At 36.4% G+C, this 21,172-nt stretch overlaps 1 protein-coding gene across 14 annotated transcripts in view; it reads right to left on the reverse strand.

Moving 5' to 3' along the window:
- Positions 1-21,172, reverse strand: part of LOC111865816 (broad-complex core protein) — a 168,860-nt gene that overhangs the window by 77,291 nt on the left and 70,397 nt on the right. The window contains exon 6 of one of the 14 annotated variants that reach the window (XM_023854152.2): positions 576-1,104. The exons of 10 other annotated variants lie outside the window; for them this stretch is intronic. In XM_023854152.2, the coding sequence (XP_023709920.1) occupies positions 887-1,104 (218 nt within the window). In that variant the 3' untranslated portion in view covers positions 576-886. Of the gene's footprint in view, positions 1-575; positions 1,105-2,896; positions 5,774-13,487; positions 14,788-18,854; positions 20,372-21,172 lie in introns of those variants that run through there. 3 more of the 14 variants (XM_033751978.1, XM_023854145.2, XM_023854151.2) reach the window with 3 other exon arrangements.

Genomic DNA, 21,172 nt, shown 5'->3' on the forward strand with positions numbered 1-21,172 from the left:
TTTTGCCTAGTAGAAGTTCTACATGCTTTGCTCTTTTCTATTACCAGTTGTTGATGTTTATCTTGATCTTCCCTTTCTTGATTAACTACTACTGACTTGTCCCCCAAGGTTGCCAATTCAATCCACTTCAGGTTAGTCATAAGTTGCGGCTCCTCCTGTAATATTATCTTAATTTTCTGGCACAAGAGTTTTACGGCTTGCGCTTTCCCCCATTTATTCCAATGCAGTCCAATGCATGCATATATAACTGGTCCCACTTTGACAATTTACTTCTCTGTCATTTCAAGATTTCTACACATCTTTGATAAAGCTGTGTTAATTATCTTCAATAAATTCTGTAACAGTTTTTATCATTCAAATTCATTATAAAAATGTCTGATGATAACTTCCTATGTCACATTATGCACTCACCTAAAATGTATCTCTATTTCAAATAAATAAGTAAGACACTTATCCGTTGCAGAATATTTTTGAATTGTCTTCCAATATATAGAATTTAAGCGAAGTAACTGTTAAAACATATGCCACTTTAACTATACATCTACATAACAGTACTATATACAGGAAAACATTCCAACTAACAAACTACATGGATGCAACTTCTTCTTGAGAAGCCAATACTCATGCAGTCACCAAGAACTTCCCTGCCTAAATGTTTGTTATATTTAATACATTTTTCACAAAATGTGTCTGACCTTCCTATAGAGTTTTAATTGTAACTTCAAATAGCACTACCCCTTACTTTCCATCAGTAAAAATTAAGAAAGCTATGAAACTGGAGTACATAGTTATTAACTGAATGAAAATGGCCTACAATTAATTCACATATTAATAGGGAAATTATGGTGAAAGAGTACAGAACAGATCAGTGAAACATTCTTGCTTCTCATTCATCGCGGTTTTTTCTATGGTATAGATATACATGAACACGCAGACTGTTCTTGTTCTTGGCAATACGGCCACAGATGGAACAGCTGAATGGTCCTCGATCATCTCCATGTTCATTCTTGGCATGTACCAACATGTTGGCTTTGCTCACAAATGTGCGGGGACATAAAGGACATCGTAAAGGGGCACGACCACCTACGCCCACAGCCACTGCAACTGTCAGACAGAAAAAGAAACCAACAACATACATATATGTATAAATTTGTGTATTAATTCTGAGATTATCCTATGAACAATTTTATATGGAATAAACTCCACTGATCACCAACAAATGGACCAAAGTCACAAACAACTCTCATGTGGTGTCTGATATTACCCATAAGATAAAGTTTCAGTTTCCTACATTCACAGTGTTAAAGACTTCCAAAATAGGATTCTATATTCCAGTTCATGAAAAATCACAATATGAGTTAAGAGTTAAGCCTGGAAAAAAATATTACAACATCCCAACAAAGAAAATCTCTGTTTAGTCAGTCTCGTAACTCTTACCATTACTAAATACACATTACAATCCAATCATAAGAGATTCATTTAATCATATTAAGAACATGGTATTAGCAATGAAATGTAATTAAAACTGTCTAGCAGTTTTGTAAAAGAATGCAAAGTAAATTAAATCAAACATCATATGGTGTTAAAGCTAGTAAGAGGAATTTATGACCAGAAACATGGATTAATGCTGGAAATTTCATTAAGGTTGAAATATACTGTATGGAACCATATAAAGAAATCAAATCATGTGGCTGTGCAATTATATGAATGAATAAAAAGTATAGGATGGGCTGTAATATACACACACTCTGCAAACATATTAAACTCGGTTTTTATTATGAGTACCTTCAGGTTGCATGTGAGCTGAGGTTCAGTGAAATATATATAAATGGCTGGATTGATCATACATACAAAAGCCTAAGTTATAAGCATATATAAACAAACTTCATGCATTTTTTTACATAATCTGAATATTTAAAAACAAGAAAAAATATTTTCTGAAACAGTAGTGTTACTGAATAGATCTGCAACAACAGATGTGTCTACAATTGTCACTCTTGAATAGGCACAATACATAATAACATGGTACATGAATACTTATAGGCAATGAAGTGAGAAACTGACTACCACCACAGTAAACACATGAATTCTAAAAGTTTTGTTATATATTCCACTTCTTAATTTCAACAAAAAATACAATTAATAACAATGTAAAACAACTGTGATATAAAGAAAGCAGTCTTCTGGGATGAGGCACCATGTAGATGTGGTGTTAACCGATGTTTCGGAGGAACATATCGCCTACATCTTCAGGGTATAAGAAAAATAAGAAAATCTGCTAGTGAAGAGACAGCAGATTTTCTTATTTTTCTTTCTACCCTGAAGATGTAGGTGATACGTTCCTCCGAAATGTTGGTTCACACATCTACACGGTGCCACATCCCAGAAGACTGCTTTCTTCATAGTCATCGCCGTGAAAACCTCAAATCTTACATACTGTTATATAACTATATAAACACTGTCCGTTGCATGGAAATGGCTCAACAAACAAGCAAGCCAACATTATGTCATGGCCCTCAACAATAACAGAAGAACTGCTGCGAACGGCGTTTTTCTTGCGATCCATGACAAGGCTATATAAAGACAGCCTCATATATTAAGGCATAACCCGCTGCAAAAGCCTGCATTGACAGAAAACCTCTGTATATCTTACAGAGATACTGGGTTTTCAGACTTTGTCCATTGTCAAGATTCTAAATAACTAAGAAAAAAAGTTTCGGAAACTGGATCTGTTTCCGTTAGGTGAGGGAAAACACCTACCCTGTTGGGTCTCTTAGAAAGAGCTAGCCTCAATCACTAGTCCTCACCTGAGGACAGAAACAGATACACTTTCCAAAACGTTTTTTTCCCTTAGTTATTTAGAATCTGGATGATGGACAAAGTCCAAAAACCCAGTATCTCCATGTGTTATACACCATCATCAGAACTCTACAGTATCTATCTGTATATCTTGTATAAATGTTACTTGGTATAGGGCAGTGACAAAGAATACACAGATTCCACTGTGACCCGATTGCCATTACAGCAGAGATAAACTCATGCTGAAACTATGGTGTAACAAATATAGCACCTACATACAAAGAGGAAGAGACGGCCCAATTTTGAAATAAGTACATGTCTAGGGGAGAATAAAAATCTTGGTCATGGATTTTGTGGAGAGTGAAGCCAGGAATGACTGTGCTGGCAAAGGCCTGCAGCAATTTAATGGCCAACCAACCAACCAAACTTGACTAGTTTCAGAATTCCTTATGTGTATGACTCCATAACCAAATTGTACAGGACACATGTAGAAATAACCCTATACCATGGAAATCCAAATATATATGGTATTGGAAAAGGATAAGCCATGCGCAGGAAGTAAAAGAGGCTTAAACTTGGTGGTGGTCAGGCCTATGATTATTCAGCTGACTACCTGCAGCTTCAGAGGAGTTAAATAAGGTATAACCTATTGCACAAGCCTGCACTGACAGAAAACTTCTGTATATCTTTTACAAACGTTGCTTAGTATAGGACAGTGACAAAGGGTGCACAGAGTCCATACTGACCTGAACGCTGTGACAGCGCGGATAAACTCATTTGTGCAACAAATGTAGCACCTACACAAAAAGAGCCAACCCCTCCCTCATTGAAGAGAAAGCCCCATTCCTACACATGTACATGTATAGGAGAGAACAAAATTCTTGGTCATGGATCTCGAAGAGACTGAAGCCAGGAATGACTGCTGGCCAGGGTCAGGAGCAGTCATCAGTAGAAGTTGAGAGCCAGTGAGTAGTCAATGTTGGCTAGTGATGCCATGAGTTGCAGCTGAGAAAGAACTGTATGCCTGTTGTCATCCAGTGAGAATTTGAGCACTGAAGCAGAAGAACCTCTATGGTTGGCAGCAGTAACCCAGTGACGTCTTGTGAAGAAGGTAACAGAGCAACAACTTGTGAAGGCCATAACAGACTTAGCAGGTGCTATAGTTATTTGTAAAGTGTGTAGGTTAGTGAGACTGTTATAGTTACTTGTAGTTATGAGTCATAAATGTTCAATAAATCCAATTATCAATCAAAAACCCGTGTCTAGTCATTAACATATAACAATACAAAACCCTTAGTACTTGTAAATTTTTGCAGTTACAAATGTCCAATACACTTCTAATGAACACAAAAGAAGAGAAGTCAGTAGCTTTGCAACAGTGCAATATTATTTTTGTATTACTAGTGTCGAGAATGAGATATCTTGCATCATCTCAGTTCAGAAAAACATCTGAATCCAATTGACCATGGTACTAATAATCTCTGAGAATATGTAAATAGATTGAAATCTATACCTACTGCAACATGATGAAGAAGAAAGAAAATGAAAAAGAAAAAGGACACCAAATGCTGGAATATATATAAATAAGCTTACTTTTAAATTAATCTAATATTCTTTGCAATATATGCAGTTTAATGCATGCTGACCCAACAGTACAAAATGTAGAGTGTGACAGATAAGACACACATCTTAATTCCACTCTGATCGTTCTGCAGTTCAGTCAAAGCTCCTGTCACTAGATTACATTAGTATAAATATTACTTCCAGTGTCAAAGGAAATACTGCTACCCACAACTGGCTGCCAAGTCACAGTAATATAAACACTGTACCTTGCGCAGAGAAAGTTCCACAAGCATATTCAGCATATCTTCCTTGGCTTTCGATAGTCAGACAGACGCAAAGAGTTCAGCCACACTGAACATTACAAGCATATGAAATATCAGACATTCTTTACAAAACAAAAAAGAATGCCATATGTGGAGGTCATGCTCACTCATCTGTTACCTAGTTATCAGCATCTAACTATTAGACATATTTTCTTAAAAATTTTATATGAGACCTTCCCTAAAAGTTGTTGGGCGATTCCAATCTTTTGCTATACTGAGCCATAATAAAGACTGGTTTATATAAGGCACAAATGGATTTACCAATATTCTCTTTAACCAAAATATCATGAAACTGTAATATCAAAAGATAACATGTTACATTCTTGAAACATCAAATACAACAAAGACAAAGAGTCCAATGACTAATGTCTGTCCTTCTACCTGGGATGAAATTCCTATTTGCATGAGTACAATGTACTTAGTTCTTGAAAATTCTTCTTAATTTCCTCATGGATTATACAACTAAATGTCTAAAGGTATCAAGGTTTCAAGGTAGAATATGGACACCTAATTCATAATTCTTGTTGTCTTGTCACATTCACAATGTGTACAGTATATCACAATTTGTAAAAAATCTGTTAAACAGTATGTTCAGCATTACTTTGAGTCTCAATATAGCAAAATTATTCTCTCTTAAACCTTTCATAGCTTTACTGAGAATCACAAATTACAAAGGTCTATCTATCAGTCCAAATTCTTTCTTTACTCCTCATTACAACTTCTGGAATAAAATTTAAAATAAATTATTCTTGCTGTAGTGAGAATACAGCATTTTTAGCAAAACCATTTAGCACTATTCAGTATCCATCATGTATCCAACCATTCTTTCACTAGTCACATGATGGCTGGAACAAACCAATGTTAAGACGAAGTGTGAATTTATGCAGTACGGTGGTGGTTAGCTATATGCTTGCGCATACTCTCAGAATTCTTGGACCACTGCGCACAAAATATACACTGAAATGGTCCACGATCTTCACCATGCAGATTACGTGCATGCACCTTCATGTCATGATTTCTTGTGAATGTCTTGTAACACACAGGGCATGGAACTGGCCCAATTTTTCGTGTCAGTGTTCGCCGCCTCCCTGCAACAACACCAGCATTATCATAGTCAGCCCAAGTGCCAACTCACAGGGACCACTTACTCAGTACTCTCTGTAAGACTTTGTATCAGTATGATACACATAAAGGCCATGCTATACTGATATAAAGAAGAATAATTACTGTACAGCTTCACTTAGCAAACTACATACAACCGAATACTGTTGAAGTACTTATAGCATTTTGTTTCCTCTTTACTTGGTTCATAACAGAAACAAGATGTGAAGTACAGAGTGATATATCAATGAAGCATGAAAACTATAATTCTACAAACTGCACAACACCATTACTTGAAGATTCCATTAATCACACTTGAGAAGGTTTTTCATTAATTTGATTTTATGTGCTATTCAGGATGGTCTGTAGAAGGCTGTGCATTCCACAGTGCTGATAAATGAATTACAATATTACTAAGTAAATTGGAAATGTGTTTGTTATGAAAGACTTAAAATATTAATAAGCAGACATTTCCAAAATTAACAGAAAGTTGCCAACAGATCTAAAACAATTCAAAATTGTACCAAATTATAAGGAGGGTGATACAACTGACTGTAGTACTATCAAGGCATGCCACTGTTATCAACTACATACAAAATTTAATTGTGCACTTCAGCGTAACAGATGAACTACTGAAGAGCTCTATCTTCTGGGATACAACACCGTGTAGTCAATTAAGCGTCAACCAACATTCCACTGTCAGCCCTGCTGACAATCTGACAATGTGTTTACCTGAGAGTGCAAGATATTCATAAAAATTCGCTTATTCAAGTACCATGACAGGCCACATCTACTAGTATCGTTGAAGAGTGTAATTTTATTCTCATACTTTGATAATTAGCCCACATAAATGTAAAATAATGGTTGGTGGGGGGTGGGGGTGTAAAGTTGTTCCTGTGTTTAAGCAACATGCCATAAAGACATATGAGGGAGTGGAGACACTGTTCCAGTCATTCTTAAACTTGACACTGGAGAGGAGAGAGGCTAGCTTCATACCCCAGCTGTTTTACCTTCTTACTCACTTTACAGGAAGTTGGGCATGGTGGTGAAATCAAAAAAGACCCTGCCTGCACTGGGGACTGAATCCTGGTGACGCAGCCCACAGCCTCTCACAGCAGTTACAGCTTTCACATTCATTCAAAGCTATTCATAGGAAGTGAACACATTATTCTCACATAATACAGAATATAACTAACAGATGAGTTAACATTTCTGTTAAAATTCATATTATAATGCATCCCATACATGATGTAATTGCCACACTACTATACTGGATCAAATAATAATGTAACATGTTATATGTTGTCCATCGCCGAGCAACGGCCACAATGGAAATTGTCAAGTTGAATACCAAAAGACACTTGCCTAGGAAGAACCGTGGCAACAAGTTATTGAAACAGTGGAATAATGCATTTCCACGGTAATAAACACAGAACACGTGAAAACGAACCCTGGGAGGTGCTCTCTATTGAGTCCGAAACCAGCCTATAAAAAGGGTTAATGCATTCGCTGAGACACAGTTGAGATCCAGCCATGGCCAAGGACAGTTGAGAGGTCGCAGCCGCAGAAGGCAGTAGAAGTATTGAAGTAGAGGCAGTAGTTGTGATACTGCAAATGATAGTAATTGTATTCCTGACTCTAAGTAAGTGTGGATGAATGAGTTCAATAAATAATTGTTGAATCCAAAGGCTATGCGAATTTACATGTTGCGTGATATACACTACATGTGACAATATAATAACTATACTTAATATTTTTTTTTGTTCTATGTTTATATTTATGGACTATGGACATTTGAAAGTAAAGAAATATGGCTTCACTTTGAAAAGGTAATTTATTAACACAGCTACTGACAAACACTGCATAATGTACATACAGAAAAATACTGATGCTTATAACTTAACTCAGGTTGTATAGAATAAGGCACATTGCAGGATTACAATGAAAAATTGACATTAAAATTCGAAATTCATTACAATAAAAACTTCAAATTCAACATAAATCTTATAGATTATGTACACTTCTTTGTAAGATCTATGAGAATTACATGAAGTGGCAGAACAATACATATTACATACAAATGATAAATGAAACGTTTTGAGCAAGATGAAACCAAAATTAGGAGTAACTCATGACTAACTGCTGTGGTTTTGCACTGCCAGTTAACAACTGTACACTTCTATTAGCTAGTGGTATGCAACAGAAGTTATGAACGTTCACTTTCACGTGAAATGATACTTCATACAATATTAAGAAAAAGTAGTTTAAGTTTTGAGATGTCAAACTTCTTCTTTAATGTAATACATAAATAGAGTGATTATAAATATTTATTTATTTCGTCTCTATAGGTCACTGTTACATGATATAGGACAAGTTAGTTACTGTACATTGGTGGATTACAATAAGAGAGTAAAGTTACAATACTTACAATTTTTTACAATAGATTACAGTAGGTTACAATAGTTAGAGTTTGTACAGTGTGAGGTGGAATCCATATTAGGTCCCCTCGGCCTGTCAGCCTCCATATACTTAACGTTTCTGTTCAACTGCGCACACTGAATACTAAAAAACGAACATGCACTAAATAACAACAATATTATTTTGTAAAAAAGCAGTAACATTAAAAGTTAGGATAAGATACAGCAATTCCTGTGTATGGTAAAGACAAAACTGTCCCTGTGCTTATTTAATTACATACAATGCCATGAAGACATATGAGGGAGTGGAGGCATTGCGCCACCATTCTTGACCTTGGCACTAAATTGGCAGTGAGTAGTCAGCTTCATGGTTTGGCTGTTTTACCTCTGGGGAAAGAGGCTCCAGTACCCACTGGATAGGAGGATTGATTGGATTCCGTGGAGTATAGAAAAACATCTTGCTTGTGCCAGGCACTGAACCCCAGCCCACTGCCCACTGTCATACTGACTGAGCTATCATGGCTCCATAAGATATATGGGGAACTGGAAATATATCTACATGCATTGATAACCTTGGTACAAGGGAGAGTCAGTAAATAGGTCATAAATGGATGCAAAACATAAAACATATGATATCTGAACTTGGAAAAAATAGTTATTTCTTAACATGACCTCCACGAACATTGATACCCTTGTCCCATTGCTTTACCAGTGTCGTCCTAGCCATTTCCACACCTCTGTTTCAAGCTCTTTGTCATCAGCGAAATGTTTGCCACCAAGGTGGTCTTTTAGCATACCAAACAGATGGAAGCCACCAGAGGAAAAGTCTGGGCTGTAATGCAGATGTTCAATAAGTTCCCACTGTAATTCTTGAATTCTCTCCTGGGATGCTCAGGTTGTATGGGGTCTGGCATTATTATGATGAAGCAGTACCCCTCTTGCCAGTTGGCCTGGATGTTTTCTGCGAATTTTATCTCTAAGCTTCAACAGAACTTCATAGTGCGATGCAGAATTCACATTTTCACTATTCTTCCGAAAAAGGATTAACAGTACTCCCTGAGAATCCCAAAACAAGGTAAGCATAAGCTTCCCAGCTGATGGCACAACTGTAACCTTAAACTTTTTGGTTGAAGGCGAACTGGGATGTTTTCATTGCATTGAAGCACACTTTGGTTTGAGTTGGTAGTGAAACACCCACAATTCATCCCCAGTAACAATCCTGTTAAGCATATATTCTCGTTCATCAGTAACAATCCTGTTAAGCATATCTTCTCCTTCATCTGCATACTCATACCGTAAGAGATATTGCATGGACAGACCCATTCGGTTACTTTTTTTTTTTTTGAGCATTCAGTTCTCTGGGCACCTACCATGCACAAACTTTCCTTAACTTCAAATGATCATGCTTTATTCTGTATGCTAAACCATGGGAACACCTTAGTGCAGTTGCTACACTGTTTATTATCATCCTCCTGTCAGCTCAAATCAATTCTTCCACCCACTGCACATTTGCTTCTGTCACAATCTCATCAGGGCGACCTCTTTGGGCATCATCTGTGGCGACTTTTGAATGTCCTTCAATGAATTTCTCCACCCAGCTATGAACCACTTTACAAGACAAACACTTCCCACAATAAACAGGAAACATTTCTTTATGAATATCCTTTGCATTGAGTCCTTTTTCATACAAAAAGCACTCAACTGAATGCTGCTCTTCAATAGTACACACCTCAAGAACAATCATCATTTTAACCACCGAACCCAGCCTCCGAACATGCACACGGGTGCCTGCTACATAGACTGTCATGAAGCTGGACTGTGCTGCTACCTATAGAAAACCTATTATGTCCATTACAGCTGTTTTACTTCCATTTATGACTTATTTACTGACTCTACCTCAACTAAGAGGTGTGGTCATATCCACACTGGAACCTTTACCCCTAGGATAAGAGCCATAAGAGCCCTCAATGTCCCATTGGACAGGAGAGAGAGTGGGACTAAGAATTGGTCTGGATGTGACAGCAAAGGTTCTAGTTTTAGTAAACAGCATTTTATAGTTACAATGTGACATAAGAACTCATGCACATCTGATTCCAAATATGCTACTAAGATATCAAATTCCTGGTCATGAGTTGTGAGGCTGAATGTTTTTCTTTAATTTTTATTTTCAGACAGACAACAGCAGAATGGATGAAATTTGTGAAGGAAACAATATGACACAAAATTTATGATCAATGAGTACTTACAAGAAAACTGGGCCAGAACTGTGGGGCAAATACACAATAAAGCAAAGAAGAAACAAACTATTCCTAATTTTAGTAACTTGTCTGTTCTTAAAAGGTCTGTAAAGAAGTTAATTTCAAAAAATAACTGATGTTGCTTTCGTCACTCTATTATCACAAGTACTGTATTAAAAATTATGTACAAAATTTTGGCCCCTGTCAATTGGATTTTTCTTCAATCTGACACCATTATAATTAATCTTCCACCTTTCTATTCTTCCTACATCATTTCATGACTATGCTTTTGTAACATCTGAGTTATGTACAGAAAATAACTGTAAAATCTATAATAGTAAATACTGTCAACAAACTTCTGGCACTTTTTATCTACACCATTTTCCTACAGTTATGGACTTCTGAAATATACCATATATTTATTTAGAAGCCTTTTGGAGTTCTGAATTTAAATGAGAATGATAACATCAGATCTGTCAGAAGAAACAATCTGCAGACTACGTTTCAATCAAAAGACCTCCAGGATACAAAATAGGGGTGCTAGTCCTCTGACTATAGCATTTAATGCAACACAGGTGTGCTGCTTCATTTTGTGTTCTTTTTTAACTAGTAAGCAAGTAACAGCCTTAATTTTTATGTCGAGACAGCATTCTCTCTAAAGTGACTCATACAACAAAATGTATAGCACGTAAAATATTTTCTTCATTTACTTCTTTCAGACCTTTCTCTTAAACATTTCTTCAACGTGGTGTAGTTTTAAGAATATGTTCATAAAGTTCAATACAGTAGCACAAATAAAATATCAGTTCTAATAAGATGATATGGATACAATTTGTACTCTTTACACAGTCTAATACCAGTCTACCATGAAACATTCCATTAGAATCTATGAAGGATGTAAAAAGAGCAACACATTTAAGAACAGAATACCATAAAGCATTCTTCACATTCAACTATGCACAGAAAAAAATTCAGTTGAATTTCCAATAAAGCAAAAATTATTTTATTGCTTTGAGGAAATGTTTAAATAAAGGTTTTCTAAATGAATTTTAACCATGAAAACCTCACAGCTCTACTACCATCTTACTGTGTAATGATGGCAGTTGGTGACTTCTCCCACTTCATCTACCAATGATGTGGGTCATATCCAAACAAGTATGAAATGTCACTCTCTCATTCCTCAACATCACCTACCTTCAGGACACAGCAGACCAGCATTTTAAAAGCATAATATTTAACATGCAAAAAGTATTAAATATTGCAAGATCTAGTTATATTTGTATTATGTGACTGACAGGAAGACAAATGATTACAGATTATAACACCTTCTGAATACTGATTGGAAAGTGTCAGCATTAAAATTTCAAAATATGACTGCAAACTTCCATGGATTTTTTTAACATCAAACAATTTTCGTTTTTCATCACTCTCTCATTTTAATTTCTTTACAGTTCTGCTTTACAGAGTCTGCAAACGTTTCTTTGTTGGGGGTTCAAGAATTAGTATTAGCGTTTCCTCTTTCCCCTTCCGCTGCACTGTAGCTACATTACTGAATTACATTGCTTTGGTTTGTTTAGTGTTCAGATCTTACTAGTGCGAAACATCATGGAAGGACACATTTTTCTTGCTGACTCTGTGTCAAGTGTTCAACCCTTTGAAAATCATAGGCATTACAATATGAAAACTGTGAAGCTCCATATGAAGCTGTATAAAAGCCATGGGGGCACACACATTCCAGATCTAAGTTCTAGACAGGGACAAGTGGCTATCATCACACTGGCTGTTTTACCCCGGACACCTACTTAATTACGTAGGTCGTACCGAAAGTCATGAGCAACTTTTTTTTGCATGCAACCAGGGAAAGAGACGAAAGAGAGTAGGGTGGTAGGTGGAACCAGCTGTTGTGTTAACCTTGTGTGTCTTGTGACGTTAATAGCTTGCATCACGTGACCAGTATCACTCCTAACAAAACGGCTGACAATGATATGTTGTTTCACCAGTGTGCTGTCATCAAATTTCTTGTGAAAGAGGAAATCCCTGCTGCAGAAATTCACCAGAGACTGCAGCATTCTTATGGAAGTGTGTGCATGGGTGCAAGCAGTGTTCGAAGATGGGTGAAACATTTTAAAGATGGGAACACCAGCAGCGAAGATGAGCTTCGGAGTGGTTGTCGTCGAACAGCCTCAATTGAACGCAACAAGGAAAGAGTGGATGAGATCATTGAAGACGACAGGCGTATGACTGTGGACACAATAGCCCGAAAACTTGGAATAGGGCACAGTGCAGTACAGGAGATGATTGAAAGCTTGGGCTATAGGAAAGTTTGTGCTTGTTGGGTCCCACGGTTATTGACCAAAGACCACAAAGGTCAGCAAAAAGCCATCACCTCAGAACTGCTGCAGAGATACGGATATGAAGGTGATGATTTTTTGCTCTGTATTGTGACAAGCGAAGAAAGCTGGTTTCACCATTTCGAGTCTGAAATGAAATGGCAGAGTATGGAATGGCATCGTTTGCATTCTCCATCAAAAAAGAAGGCAAAGACAGTACCATCAGCTGCGAAGGTGATGGGCACAGTCTTCTGAGATGCAGAGGGGTTTATTCTGGCTGAACTGCTGGAATATGGGCAAACCATCAATGCTGCTCGTTATGTCAAGACGCTGCACAAGCTCTGTCGTGCATTGCGCGATAAACATCTGGGACGAAACGTCATCATCCTGCATGACGTTTGCCCCCATGCCGCTCGCCTCACATTGGAAGCAATTGCAGAGATGGGGTGGAAAGTTCTTCCACACCCCTCCTATAGCCCTGGTCTGGCACCCTCCGACTACCATCTTTTTGGATTTGTGAAGGATCAGCTGTGTGGACAACGTTTTGAGACAAGGCAGGCAATTCAGAAAGCAGTGCATTGGTGTATTCAGATGGCTGGAATGGAATTTTACAGAAGGGGAATTTTCGAGCTCCCAGAATGCTGGGAGAAATGTGTACAAAGAAGTGGCAATTATGTGGAAAAATAAAGAAAGGTATGTAGATTGAGGTGGTGTATTTGGTTTGTCAATAATAAAGCATGTCACTTTACAAAAAACTGTTGCTCATGACTTTCAGTATGACCCTCATAGAATCTGGATGGAGCCATGGTCAGTCTAGATGTGGTGGCAAAGAGACAAATTCCTGCCCCCTACCAGAAATGAAGCCCCAGTCACCCAGCCCAGACAACACTTCACTGACTTGAGCTACCTGAAAGTGAACATTTTTAATTTTTCTATGCATAAGTCTGGTTAAAATTAATAATACTCCATTTATTAGATATGAATGAAAGGTCCTGTAAATTGCAAACACTGTCTTATTTAGTCACACCCAAATGAAATCTTGGAATGACACTTTTGATCTAAAAGCTTGTTACTTTTCATAAACTGGAGTCCTTCAGAAAGAGTTACCCCTTGTTTCATTACATGGTCAATTAAATACTACACACCACTTCCTGCAGTTTTAGTATCAAATGTATCTATGAAATTTTAGAAATAAGTTTCGTACAGAATCTACAGATGAATAGTAAAGAACAAAACAATTTCACTGGCTGATTCTTAGGTTATTTAATGATGAAATTCCAATGGTAGGAGTATTTCGTTGAATGAAGGGGAAGACGATCATGGACTCCAAATGTTAAGAATCTGAAGGCAGCTGTAACTTATTTGAAGAAGCTAACCTGGCAGCTACTTTAAATGAATGAGGAAAACCTCAGGATAACTGGCAGCTGGGCCAAGATTTGAACCTAAAACCCTTTTGATAAAATCACAGCATGTTATCACTACACAAACCTTCTCAGAAAAAATAATTTTAATTTCAATGCCAAGTGAATGTGTATCATCATCTTAAAGGCTGCAAGAAGTCACTGTCCTATCAAAAGGTATCATGAAGATTACAAATCAATTTGGAAGCAAGGATTACACCTTAATCAAGTGTTATCTATGTAAGAACAGCATAAATGCAAGATCCAGTGAGAATCTGTAAGTTACTTCAAGTTCAGAGGTTTCAGTATCATTAGTTTCCAATCAAATTGCAGGATCCAGGAACTGTAATAATGCCAACATCAAATAAGTTTCTTCTTTTCTGTAGTCTCAGCCCGTGTTACATGGAATTTAGCAATATGTTTGCGAAGACTATCAATATTTTTGTACAGTTGACAACAAACAATGCAGGCAAAAGGACCAGCATCCTCACCATGCAAGTTCTTTTTGTGGGTTCTCAGATGATCACGTCTAGTGAAAAACTTGGAGCACACATCACACTGGTAGCAATTGGGCTGAGGGTCCTTTAATCTGCACAATCGACGCGGAGAAACATCATCTGTAATAACCAGAACAGACAAAGAGACAAATATTCTTGAACTGTTGCTTTTATAGGAAAAAATTCTTACAAAAAAATAAACAGAATATCATTAGGATGTTAATTAACAGGCAACATACAATAAATAACAATAGGATGTCATCAAAATTCTAATATGCTTCATAAAAAAGGTAAAGAAAACACACACACACCTTCATTACAATGTGCTATGAGGGAGAACTTGCTTTAAAATCCAATGTCCACAAGGTTCATCCATTTCAGGAAGTTGAAAATGTGGTTATGTGACAGATACTATCCTCCTGCAAATGGCCTATCCATATTTTCTGGCCTTTCTTGATCCCACCTGCCAAATTCGTGGATTTCCAAACTTTATAATTCAACTTTCATCACCCACAAGCTCCATCAGCAACAAGATGAATTATACATAATCACTTGAAAACCTTCATCTTTCAATATGCGATAAGTTTGAGAATTTCTTATTACAATACAGTGTAGATCTCAGTATTGAATTAATACATTCTCCTTAAGGAGTTATGCCAGTCTCTTAATATCTACTTCACACAAATTCTCATTATCATGCAGAAACCGGAAAACAAGAACTGTGTCCTTGGAGACTGAATAGAAAGAAGTCTTCATTCCTCCTGTTGATAAATTGAACACCTCCACAGCAGGGTGAAAACATATTTCTACAAACTTTAATTCTATCTCATTACAGAACAGAGGTAAATTTACTTGTTAATTTGATAAAATCTTTAAGTCACATGGAAAGAGCAGTGATCTCAAGTACACTGTTGCTAAGCCATACTAAATGTTCACAATGGTTGTGCACGAAATATATCATTCCAATGGACTTCAATAATTAAATAATGAACTGAAGGTCCATTTATAGGCACAATGTTCCCCTTTTGAAGATAAAATATAGTAAATATATAGATACATAAACAATATAGTCAAATATACAAAACCAGCAAAGACAAAATTCCTTTGTTTACAACTTGATAACCACTTAAATTGGAAAAATCATATCGCTCAAAGGATTCCTAAGTGAAGCATCTTATGCACTTAGATCTGTGTCAACAACAGCACTGACATGCTCAAATCAACTTATTTTGCCTATTTTCATTCTATAATGAAGCACTGAATAATTTTATTGAGTAATTCATCTAACAACAAAAGTATATTTATAATACAAAAGAAAACTTTCAGAATCGTGGAGGGTGTAAAACCTAAAAAATTAATTTAAGAGACAGAGATCTTGTCATTAATGAACTTCACTGTAAATAACAAAGAACATTTTCAGGCTAATTGAGCTGTACACAGTGTTAACACAACAAACACACACATCTTCATATACAAATTTAAAACCTCTCACATTATCAGAAAAGTGCATACTATGCTGGCATTACTATTCAACAATCTACCATCCAGTCTCAAAAGTCTTATGAATGGAAAAACACAATTTCAAGTAAGAGTAAAAATATACTTGGATACACACTGTTTCTACTCTGCTGATTAATTCCTAACATCTAGAAATGACTTACAATCTTCTTCAGGGAGGGTTTGTATAAATGGAATAAGTGGACAATACTGATATGTGCATGTGGATCTACTTGAAGTATCTGAATACCTTATATGAACCTTGTCTATTTCTTATTTTTTATGTGAGTTTCAATTAAACTGTAACTATATGTTTTTATAATTAATTCCACATCCTGCAGTAATTTTTGATTAACGTTTGATTCATGGAATAGAATGTTTTGTGTGTGTTTTGCATGTGCATGTATACTGATGCTTCATCATCTCAGAAGAATTTGAAAGAAGAAGGTGCATTTTAACAATGGTACTGTCCCAGAATCTGTATGGCAATACTGAAAAAGAATCACTAGTCTCTTATTGCGATATCTGACACTGGTAAAGAACAAGAAGTGTTTGGATATAAACTAGAAGTTTCAAATTTGATTCATGGAATGCAAATTAAATTAACTATGTGATGGATTTCTTGGTTTAAATATCACAGGAGATCACTGAACAAAACAAGTCAGCTAATCGTTGTGTTATGTGGAAGAGGAGGGACTGGAGCCTTGAAAGGAAATGAAAACAATAATAGTAATTGTAGGAACAAGTTTATTTGTTTAAATTTCTTCTTAAAAACTGTATCTAGTTTTACTGGCTGCTAATATAACATTTTACATGACCAAGTGTAACTTAACATTCTGTTGCTGGATTTCAAAGATTATACCACTTTTATTGTTAATCACAAAGAATTTTTTATAGAAATACGTAATTTCTCAGCTCATATTCTTTCACAAAATTCACCCTTAGAGTTGAAGATATTTCATTTTGATGTGGAACTGGCCCTGAGTACAGTGAAATCCCCATTATCCAGCATATATGGAGATCTAAGTAGGCTGGTTACATTATCAGCTAGATGCACGATAAAGACTCTTACAAAATTCAAACACAAAGTCAAGACAACATGTCTTTGCTTTAGTTCTTACATGGAAGACATCACAGGCAACAAAGCTCATTGATGGGTGAAATATTTTCATTACATATACTGTAATGCAATAAAAAAACCAACTAGCCCTTACTGTGCTGGCAAGTGGGCTCCAGTAACAGCTAGAACTACCATGTGGTGGATGAACATACACATGTAGCAGATGTATTTTGAATAACTTTATAAAGATGGTAATTTCCTTTGAAACTTTTGCCAGACAGATGAGAATTTCAAACACCTGGATACTAGAAAACTAGGAGTTTAATGTATATAGTTTTGAAGACATACAATCATATTCCTCAGTGTGTATGAAGTACCACCATATGTACAGTCCATACACTTCTTTCTTGGCACAACTTAGGCACTTTTACAATTACCCATAAAACTCTGCATTGCATTTTTTAGAACTTCAGAATTTTCACTTACTGCATATCTGATGCATCTTTCAATCAGTAAAGCTCATGACTCTGAAGGTACTGTTTATTTTCAGAAATGGTTCTTGGTGTTTGTTCCAGCTGCAACTACATGCTTAGCACCTGCAGTAGTGCAGGTAAAGTCTGTGTACGTGGGCCATGCTAAGATCTTTTTCCAAGTAATTTGATGTCAACAAAAAATTTGTGAAAAACTGGAGACATCAAAACTTTCTGTTGTTAAAAACCCAACATGTCCAAGTAGAAAGCATCTGAATGCCTGAAGAGGCTTATTCAGTTAAAAATGTGAACTGAAAAAAAAAAGGGAATGTAATGTTTCAAACAACAAGAAAGCACATGAAATCACTAACAGCGCTAGAACTCACAGATAAGTTCCCAGCAAGTTGAGGATCAGGTCAACATCTGTGGTGAGAACAAAACTGTATCATTTCCTTCACATAGCAGGTTTTATCAAGTTAACCACAAACATTTCTGTTTTTGCTGCATACAGCTAAGTGATGGGAATATAATAAGAAGAGATAAAAGATCATAAAAGCAAGTGGAAGCAACATGTACCAAGAATGCTTCCATACAGATTTCTACAAGAAGATCTATTCTATAAACCTACTGGTAAATGAGAGAAGTTGAGACAGCAGTCAGTATAGCAAGTGACTATGGAGTGGACAACCAAGAGCCAGAGTTAAGAGTCTTGGTACGGTCAAGAATTTTCTCTTCTCCATGTCATCCGAACCAGCTCTGGGGCCCATCCAGCCTCCTATCCAATGGATAAAGGGGGCTCTTTCCCCATGGATATAGCAGCAGGGGCATGAAGCTAACCACTCACCTCCAGCTAGTGCTGAAGTCAAGAAAATGTGGATCTATATACCCACTCCCCCATACGCTTTCATAGGAGGTGCTTAATTAATTAGGCACAGGGACAACTTTATCTTTTTACCTTACTGGTAAATGAGATTTGGGATGCCCATGAATAAGGTGGAGGTATCAATTTTAGCTTCAGAAAGGGTCCTTTCACTTTCACTTTATTTTAAATTCCATAGATCCTTTTCAGGTCATGCATGCCATAGAACATGTCAAAATACATAAACACATACATAAAAACAATGAACCCATCAACATGCAATACAGTTACAATACAAAATTTGTGCATAAAATATTCAAATATGATCAAATTTATGCAGATATATGATTATCCTAATGATCAAAACTTTGTTTTGAGGAGGAGGAGATTGATGCCAGGTTGCCTGAAAGGCACACAGCTGAGCCTACAGTCTATGGGGCTACAATTGCTGTTAAGAAGTTGAAAAGGCATAAATCTCCAGATACTGATAAAATTCTGGCACAATTCATCTAAACATCAGGTAAAACTCTGCATTTTGAGATCTACATATTTCTTAATTGCATTTGGAATAAAGACTTGCCCCAGCAGTGGAAAGTACCAATTATTTTACAAAAAGGGTAAAAAATCTGACTATAATAATTATTTAGAATATTTCTCTTACCAACAGCATATAGTATGTTATCCAACATTCTTCTCTCAAGCTTAACTCCATGCACGGAAGACAATGTTAGGAATCAACAGTGTGGATTTCAATCTAACTGATCAACTATAGATCAGAAACTCCCCATTCATCAGATGTTGGAGAAAAGTGTGAGTACAGTGGTTACAGGTGTGAACAAAGAGTACAGATCAAGTTTCTGAAATGTCGTGTTTTCTATTTCCTAGAATTCTGGATGATGGAAAAAGTCCAAGAACCTAATAATTCTAATGAAATCATGTTTAAACAAAACTTATAGTAAAGTTCATACAGGTAAACTTCTGTCTGATGCAATTCCCAGTCAGAATGATCTGAAACAACAGGCTTTATTGCCAGTACTTTTATAACATCTGCCATTGTCTGTAAATCTGTGTTCAATGTACAACAGGATTAAAGGTAAATGTAAAGGTTCAGTTGTTGTGCCTAAGCATGATACCATGAAGGCATATAAAGGGAGTGGAGGTCAAGCTCCAAGCATTTTCAACCCCAACACTACATGAAGGTGTGGGGTCAGGTTCACATTACGGCTACTCTACTCCTGGGAACAGAAACATGGGTATCCACTGGTCAGGAGGCTAGGTGGGCCCCAGAGCTGGTCTGGACCACTGTTCCTTCAAAGAATCAAACTCCATGCACCAAGATTTTGACCAATTACTATATTGACTGAGTTATCCCAGTATAAAACAGTTGGGTGTGAAAACGATGTTTCCAGTTCCTAATTTTCAGGTAGTAAGGATAACTAAAATTGTTCCATACATAATATAAAAAGTAAGCTCTTCTGCAATATAAATAATCATCAAATAATTATGATTCAAATTCAACTCATACATTATTGTACAACTGGAAATATTATTTTACATTAGGCTTATTAAACCTGAAAGCTTACACTCTACCTACAGTAAATTACACAGCAGAAGTAGATTTCACTATTGTCTTGTACTGTCTGTGTATAAAATTCATATGTGAGTTGAGACTTGTACTGTTCTTGAATACTTTTCCACACAGATGACAAGGAGTACGCTGTGTAGGGAAATGCTGATCCATAACGTGTCTCTTTAGACTTGCTCTCCGCATCATTTTACCACAATATCGACACATCTTATGATCACCACTGCAACTTCCTGAAAAATAATCAGTTGGGCTTCAGTCATAAAAACATCACACTTATGAGGGTCACACTGTTGTACACAATAGCAAATAATAACACTACATACATTCCTTTTAACTTAGATAATGTAACCTGCAGAAATACTATGGGGGGGGGGGAACATCAATTTCTTATAAACAAGGCAAATAACACCCTAAATTCTAGCATTCTCTTTGGATGCTGTTCAATACCTGGATGAAGATATCTGATATTTCAGAGACCAGCTCTGTCTCATCTTCAGGTGTAAGAAAATGGTACTTACTATGTGGGGACTGTTAGATTAAGGTATTATTCATCACTAGGTACTCTGCACTTCTACAATCAGATGGAGACAGAAATTTGAAACACTGTATATTTTTGTATCCATACAATGGACAACATCCGAAGAAAATGCTTTCATGATGATGTTAGGTCACTGTCACAAACATTTAGAGCTACAACAGAACTCTATGATAACATTAGACTGTAAATGGTAAAAGTAATCACAACAGATATATCATGGCTAACAGTTCCAAACGTAGGTAAAATCTATTTTACGATGGCCACCTTATTTCAGAGACCTTCAAACTCATTTGCATTAAAAATGATAAATTTTAGGTTCAGAATCTGATGTTTTTGCTGCAAAAGTAACACAGCTGATTACTAATACTGCAAAATGTAAAAATGTTATAAAACAGAAGATATGAATGAGTGGTTTATTTCATGATACTAACTGCCAGAATGAATGAACTACACAATAATAAGCCTCAGGTTAAGCATGTGTCCAGAACGAAAA

This window comes from Cryptotermes secundus, unplaced genomic scaffold (assembly GCF_002891405.2).
Source record: "Cryptotermes secundus unplaced genomic scaffold, Csec_1.0 scaffold901, whole genome shotgun sequence".
Taxonomy (NCBI): domain Eukaryota; kingdom Metazoa; phylum Arthropoda; class Insecta; order Blattodea; family Kalotermitidae; genus Cryptotermes; species Cryptotermes secundus.